Below are 7,548 nucleotides of genomic sequence, written 5' to 3'. Positions count from 1 at the left end.
CCATCCATCATCCATCCATCCATCCACTCATCCATCCATCCACTCATCCATCCATCCATCCATCCATACACTCATCCATCCATCCATCCACTCATCCATCCATCCACTCATCCACTCATCCATCCATCCATCCATCCATCCATCCATCCGTCCATCCACTCATCCATCCATCCACTCATCCATCCCTCCCTCCATCCCTCCCTCCCTCCCTCCCTCGGGGTCTGGTCAGGGAGATCCTTTTTTTTGAAAGAAGTCTTGAATTTGAGGCATTTCCTGTGAGCAGTTTAATGTTCTGCCTTATTCCAGAGGAGGAAAACCTTATATTAGTTATCCCTAAATCACAGAATATTTTTATAAATACGAGCAGGGAGACCTGATCTGACCACAGTCTGTTGGGTTTGTGGCAAAGAGGACAACAACCAGCAGATTCTGTAGAGACGGAAGCAAACAGAGCCCCTCACACAATCACTGTTAAACTTGATTTATTTATTCTTCACATGACCACCATCCTGAATCCTGGGTAGATTTAACACTGATAGACATTTAAGACACGCCTGCATCTTGTCCAGCCTGCAAAGTGTTTTTAAATGTTTCTTTTAGAGATAATTTTGACTGTTTTTGTTCGTTGGAGTAGATTCATCAGTCAGATGTTCCACAGCTAAAGTTTGATGGTTTCCTCTCTGCCAACTCTCCAGGAAGCAGCTGAAAGGTTTTATTCTGCAGTGACATCTGCTGGTGGATGAAGGAAGGTTCAGCTGCTTCTAAACCAAACTGGAACTGATCTCAGTCCAACTTATTATTATCACTATTCTTCTGTTTCCTGCAGAAACAAACAATACATAAAAACACACCATGAGCTTTACGGCTCCATCCTTTCTGCCCAGATCTGTGGTCCACTTGGTTCTGGTGGGAACCACAGAATTTATGTATCATGGACCCATTCTGCAGACAGACTCTGGTTTCGAAAATAAATGATTTGGAGGCAAAGTTGGTCCATTTTATTCCAGTTTCTGTCGAGATCTTTGATTGAAACGGGTCACAGAAAGTTGGACTTTAATGACTGAACTGAGGTTTTAACAGTTTTTATAGAATCACAGGTTAAGATGGAGGATTTTTGCCTCAGAAAGTCTGATGACGTCACGCTTAACTTTGAGCTTTCCAAAATTCATATACATAAACTCTTCTTATTTATACAGTTCTTACATCAAAACGTCACCGTTGTTCCAAAAGGAAGAATCTTATTGTTGGGCTTTATGAGAAAGAGAAAAATGTGACAGTGCAACCTGAAAGAAATCAGATATTCAGTTTCCTTTTCAAATCAGGTTTTATTAATTTGTTGTAAAGTCAGAGACATTGTTGTTTGAGGTGTTCCAGGTTTATTAAAGGTGTCCTCAATAAATATAGCACCATTTTCGAGGAGACAAGAACACAGCGTTCCTGATCGGCCATCCGCTCCAGAAACTGTCTGGTTTGATTGGATGATTAGAAACAAATCACTGATCAGGCTGGCCTCAGCCCTGCAGAGGACACTTTTACATCAGTCTCTGATCTGAAATCAGGCTTTCAGCAACACGAGCATGCAGTTAGATAACATAAAACATCCACAAGGACACGAACACGAGGCTTCAGAATGAACAGAAATACTCAAACAGTTTTAAATCTATAATCCAAACAAATGTTGCATCTCTAGACTCTTCTGGGGTAATTATAATGTCCCAGATGAGAAAAGTATTGTTAAAAAGTTTCTCATTAATTTAAAAACGATCCAGAATGAACTGAGAACTGATGGCTTCTTTAAAAACAGCCCGATGAGTCAGAGTCTCCGTTAAAACCGTGACCAGAAGGTGGCGCTGCTTTCTGAGGGTCTAAATGTGGTCTCTGCAGTAAACACTCCTTCCTGTGTTAGCTTATGATTTAATACTCAGTTTTCTTCCCTGTGTGAAATCATCAGCCTGAACAGAAAGGGCTTCTGAACATCAGCATAATAACATTTGATTTATCAGAAATATTTCCAACTCTGTCCTCATCGTGTCGTCAGGATGGTAGCAGGTCCGTTTCTGAGCTGTGGAGTTCTTCTTCTTCTACTATTTCCTGTGGTTTCCGAACTGGACGCCTCTCCAGCTGCTGACGCAGCGGAAGGCGGCGGGCTGGATGCTGTAGTGTTTCACCGGGTTGGCGAACAGGCTGATGGTGGCGTACGGGGTCTTCTTCACGCTCAGCGATGTGGGGCAGAAGTCGTTGTAGCCCACGCTGCTGATTTTGTTGGCATGAAGGAAAACGACCTGTCAGACAGAGAAGTTCCTGTTAAAGCACCCATTTTAATCTGGGCTAAACGTTAAATGTCTCCATCGAACCGTAAATCTGAGTTCGATGTTGGAAACTTTGAGATTTTAGTTCATTGAGAAGTCTGGAAAGGATCATGACTAATATAAACTCATGGAGTGTTTTATTTGGTAAACTGGCGGCAGGAATGGCAGCTAAAACCAAGCCAGCGCCCCCTGGTGGCCGGCTGGGGTTTAGGTCCCTCCATGGAAACCAATGGGACACTTCCTGGTTCCTGAATTACAACATGGCAGCCTCTGCAGACAGGATGTCATGACCACAGAGCTGCGTCGGCCATCTTTATTTACACGTTTTGTTACAGTTTGTTTGTTTTCTGTATTTTTTGCTGTTGATCTTGCCTAGCAGATATTCTGGAGCTGAAAACTTTATATTTTTAGAGATAATGATGCAGTTGACCATAAACTGTAATGTGAAGCCTTTGCTGAAGTTTATTTATTTATTTGTTTATTTTTAAAAGATTTTTTTCCTGTTTGCTTAGACATTTTTTTACCACCAGGGAGCACCAAATACCACTAATATACCCAGCTCCACCGCCTCGTATGAACTTTAACTATAAATTGAGTTTCTTCAACTGAACAACTTTTTATATTCTGTTTCAGAATCATTGAAATGTTTTTTATCTAAAAGTTTATTATTATAAACCACAGAGCAAAGCGTCTGTAAAAATATCTGAACACATTTTCCTTTAAGGTTGGTCTAAAAACCTGATAAAATGTCTAATTTAAAGATTAAACACTTAATAGACAGTGCTCATTAGGTTTTCTTTTAATTGCAGCTTTATCAGCTCCCACCAGCTGATCTAATCTGAAGTCAGGAGTTTAATGTTTGAGCTCATCCTCCCAGGCTTTTATTATAAGAATCTGCTGCACCACCGCGTGCTTTCAGATGATTATTGCCTAATTATTTAATTATGTGTCTGTCTGTTGAACCCCATCACAATCAGCAGAAATCGAGCAGAACCAGACAAAATGAAGAAGTTTTAAAATTTGCACCAGATTCTGGCAGGATCTTCAAAAGTGACCAGAATTCTTTGTTCAGCTTCGTAAGAATGTTGTTCAGATACTTCGAACGCAGCCAGAACGCTCCTGGAACGGGCTCCAAATCTACTTCAAAAGTCCAAGAATTCAAACAGAACGCAGCTCAAACACTTAAAATGTCCTTTGAATATACTTACAGTGTAACACGGAGTGAGTGCCACCAGAACGGTCCCTGGTTGGATGTAAAACGCTGCAGAATCGAGCTTTTATAAAAGCAGAACAGCATTTCAACATTCATGCTCCTCAGGGGTTTTTGGGCTTCGTTTCTTGCGTCCCATCCACAGACGTGGTTCTTCTTCTTCCCGGGCCTGGACAGAAGTTTGATGTTGACCAGGAGACGACTCGGTGCAGAATCCAGTTTGTTTGGGATCCGGCGGCGTCCTGACTTACGTCTGGACTCATTCAAGGTCCAATCAGAACATTCCAGCTGGAAGATCCCAATGGATTTCCAAGGTCATGTGAACTGGATTGTTTTAGTGTCCAAATAGATTCCAGCAGCAATCCAGATCCATTCAGGACATTCTGTCAGGATTTAAAGTGGTTCCCCATTTCAGCTCTCCCTCTATCAGAGTTTAAAACCGTAATGATACTTAGAACACACTTTGAATGTCGTTCAGTATTTCTCCTCTTGGATTGAGTTTCAAATGTGAGCCTAAATGTTTGGACTGCACTCTGAACGCAGTCAGCCTTTTAGGAAGTACTTTAAATATCCAGATTATTCAAAGAAAAGTCATTCCAGCAACAATCCGACTCATTCCACCTCTAATGTGACTTTGGTTTCAGCAAAATATCTCATAAATTACTGGACGGACTTAATGAGGCTGTCATTGGATACACATCTACAACTGAGTGACTAACCTGATTCATGATGGCCGCCAGAGCTAACCAGCCTACAGATCACGCAACATGTTTGTCTCCAACTCTGGCATGCAAGCCGGCGGGTGATGTGCATTCGTTGCATCGCAGTGACTCTGGTTGTTGGTTAGCGCGACGCTCAGCTTCAACGCTTTGAATCGAGACATGTTTGCTCTAAAAGCACGCTGAGCTGCTGATGCAGATGAAACGACCCGGTCCGTTCCTGTGTCTGGAGCTCACCTGGAGGAAGCGCAGCGACCCGAGGCCCGGTGGAACCTTTTTCAAGCGGTTATTGTTCAGGTGGATCTCACGGACGTTCGGGACGCTGGCCAAACTACCGTTTTCTACAAACTTGATGGAGTTAAAAGCCAAACCTAACCTGCAAAAATGAAAAAGGAGGGTTAACTTTTAGTAAAAATGTTTGTTTTTGCAGCAACACGAATAAAAAGGAATCTTACAGAACCACATTATAATAAAACCCAGGACAGCATTTCAGTTTGTTGTTGGTATGAATTCCTGCAGCTGAAGCTGTGAATAAATGTTTATTAATGTCTACAGGTCTGTGTTTTACTGAATAAAACATCTGATTTGGTTAGTTTGGTTAGTTGGATGTGTTTGGTTGTTACCTCTGCAGGTTTTTATATCTCATGAAGTCTTCTACCTCCACCTTGGAGATCTTGTTGTAGTCCAGGCTCAGCTCTGTGATGGACGATGGGAGGGCTTGGGGGTAGAACACACCAGATGTCACCATCATTATTCTTATGACTCCTTAATTATATAAATGATTTGGAAGCAGACTTGTTAAAGACGATCATTAAGCGTTTAACTGAGCCGTTCTGAAAGGTTGGTTTGAACATCCAGGTCTTACATTTTGGCACAGCTGTCAGTTTGGCCTCTGCCATACCGATGTACAGCGCGGACAAATCGTTAAAAGCTCCCAGCTCGATTCCACTGTTGGCCAGAGGGTTGGCTCCCAGCTCTGCTCGGATAAACACAAAACATCTGGATGAGTCATTAATGACGAATTTCAATCGATCTGCTGGGATGGAAATCTCATCAGTTGCTCTTGGAGATCTGGAGAGTTTTGTTTAAATTACACAAAACTGTAATTAATCAAGTAACTCTGAAGTTAGATAATGCATCTGATGATGGAAAGTAGAAAACTGTTCTTGTGAAACAAGAACTTAAGGTTAAAGTGTGGAAAGAATGAAAGCAGCATTCCTTAACAGAATGCATATTGTCTGAGTGTCAAAGATCTGATAAGATCAGAGCTCAGAGTAGGTGATGGGGATGACTCTCAGCTACTACCACAGCATATTTTAGCTCAGTTTTAGCCTTTTTTGTTACCCAGACAAAGTATTTTCCTAAACTGTGTCCATGTTTTGGTTTAAACTTGAAAAATGTTCCTAAAAACCAACTGAAACTTGTAATTTTGCAGAGAAGAAGCAGAAGGTTGGTCTCACCCAACACGTGCAGCTTCCTCAGGCCTTTAAACGCATCCTTCTGGATCCGGTTGATTTCGTTCTCGTGGAATCGCAGCTCGATGATGTTGGGCGGCAGGTTGGCAGGGATCTCCGTCAGCTGGTTGTAGGACAGATAAAGCAGCCTGAGGTGGTCCATGTTCCTGAAGGCCTTGGGGTGGATTTTGGAGATCTTGTTGTTGATCAGAAACAGGCCCTGTTGCCAAAAACCAAGAGTGAGATCTTTGCTGCATTTCCTACAAGTATCTGAGTGGAAACATTTTTCACGTATCATTATTCGTCATTATGCTTCAGTTCAGCTGAACTTTCCAAGATGTTTTCAACAAAATAATTACAAAATGACTCACGAGTACGATCAAATGTTTGACAGCAGGGATCTGCTCAGCATCAGGCGGGTTTTGTTTAGGGTCTGCAGTGTTTTCTCTTAAATATTGAAACTAAGATAACTTGATTAAAATGAGCAACAAAGGGAAGAATCAAAGTTTCCGCAGATTGTTTGAAGCCTGGATGATGAGTCACCGTTTCAGCACAGATCCTTGGGACGGTGGTTCTTGTTGTGGTATTTTGTTCTTCCAGCTGAGTGAAATGCTGCCATATTGAAAAAAATAAAAACAATCTTCTCCTCAGATGGAAGAAAGCTGTTTGTGTTTCTGTCGAGTTTTGATTTGTGGCCCTGTGAGCACCACGGCTCGAGTCCTAATGTCCGGTTTGAGGCTTTTTATAAGATGAACTGTGACGAAGCCAGAAAGACTATTAAAGGAAATCAAGTAATATTTCATATTACATGTAATTTTACTCAGACACATCTTTTAGAGCTTCTGTTAGAATAACTCGGGTAAATATTTAATGTGATTTTAGTGAACCACACTCCAGATTCATCAGCCTTTTGTGGGCCTCATTTTGATTTTATGAATCCATCTAATCCATAAAACCTCCATCTTGGCTCTCTGTCTCTCTGCGCTGCTGCAGTTTGTCCACATTTAAATAAAATATTATGCTGCAATTGGAAGAAACTTCTCCCATATTTATGGAAATAAATGACAGCAACTTTTAAACAGACAGAAGATTTAGTGATTAACAAACAGAACTGAAAGTAGTTTTTTTGGGATCATTCTTACAGTAGTATATTGTGGAGACTCGTGTGTTTTTCTGTTTCTGTCACTTTTGTAGTTTATGTCTTTGTGGCCGTAGACCTGAGGGAATCAGCCCATCTGTTAGATGGAGTTAAATTCCTGTTGTAAAGCAACTGTTGATGTAATTTTTTCTGCTCTGGCTCTCGTTGATGTGGACTAAACTCAGAGGTGGCGGTTAGTAACGTTTCTTCTTACATAAAGCCTCTTGAGGCCTTTAAAGTCATCCTCCTTTATTTCAGTGATGTCGTTGTTTTGGAGGTCGATGATCACGGTGTCCTCAGAAATCTTCTCAGGAACAGATATCAGACCTGCTGACAGAAACACAAACGATGGATTAAAGGCCGTAGTTGGACCAGAAAGAGACGAGTTTTAGGCAGAAACAACGTTAGTTCGGACCCTGATCGGAGCACTGCAGCACTTGAGGTGAGCAACGGCAGTGGGCTGGACAGTCCTCATCATCATAGTCATCATCATCCTCATCATCATCATCGTCCTCTTCATCACTGTCATCGTCATCATCAGAATCTGCCATCATGATGTCATAGTTTTTCATGAAGTCCATGATGTTGACAGGCTGGTAGGGTTTGGTGTGGCCAAACGCCAGAAGGCAGAACAGGAGGACGAACTTCATGGTTTTATCAGCTCTTTGGTTCGTCAACCAGCAACCAGGAAGAGCTGCAGGAGAGCAGAGGTTAGGTT

General features: G+C 41.8%; 2 protein-coding genes across 3 annotated transcripts in view; one reads left to right on the top strand and one right to left on the bottom strand.

Moving 5' to 3' along the window:
• Nucleotides 1–7,548, top strand: part of cenpp (centromere protein P) — a 56,822-nt gene that overhangs the window by 21,515 nt on the left and 27,759 nt on the right. The window lies entirely within an intron of this gene.
• Nucleotides 1,306–7,548, bottom strand: part of aspn (asporin (LRR class 1)) — a 10,518-nt gene continuing 4,275 nt past the window's right edge. Inside the window, exons 2-8 of the mRNA XM_037975252.1 lie at nt 7,246–7,531; nt 7,045–7,157; nt 5,699–5,912; nt 5,104–5,214; nt 4,862–4,955; nt 4,476–4,614; nt 1,306–2,282 (exon numbers count right to left, since the gene is read on the bottom strand). Of these exons, the coding sequence (XP_037831180.1) occupies nt 2,085–2,282; nt 4,476–4,614; nt 4,862–4,955; nt 5,104–5,214; nt 5,699–5,912; nt 7,045–7,157; nt 7,246–7,480 (1,104 nt within the window). The 5' untranslated portion in view covers nt 7,481–7,531 and the 3' untranslated portion in view covers nt 1,306–2,084. The remainder of the gene's footprint in view (nt 2,283–4,475; nt 4,615–4,861; nt 4,956–5,103; nt 5,215–5,698; nt 5,913–7,044; nt 7,158–7,245; nt 7,532–7,548) is intronic.

This window comes from Kryptolebias marmoratus, linkage group LG4, assembly GCF_001649575.2.
Source record: "Kryptolebias marmoratus isolate JLee-2015 linkage group LG4, ASM164957v2, whole genome shotgun sequence".
In the NCBI taxonomy this organism is placed as follows: Eukaryota; Metazoa; Chordata; class Actinopteri; order Cyprinodontiformes; family Rivulidae; genus Kryptolebias; species Kryptolebias marmoratus.
Note: the sequence above shows the minus strand (reverse complement) of the source record. Positions and strands in the feature narration are given on the sequence as shown.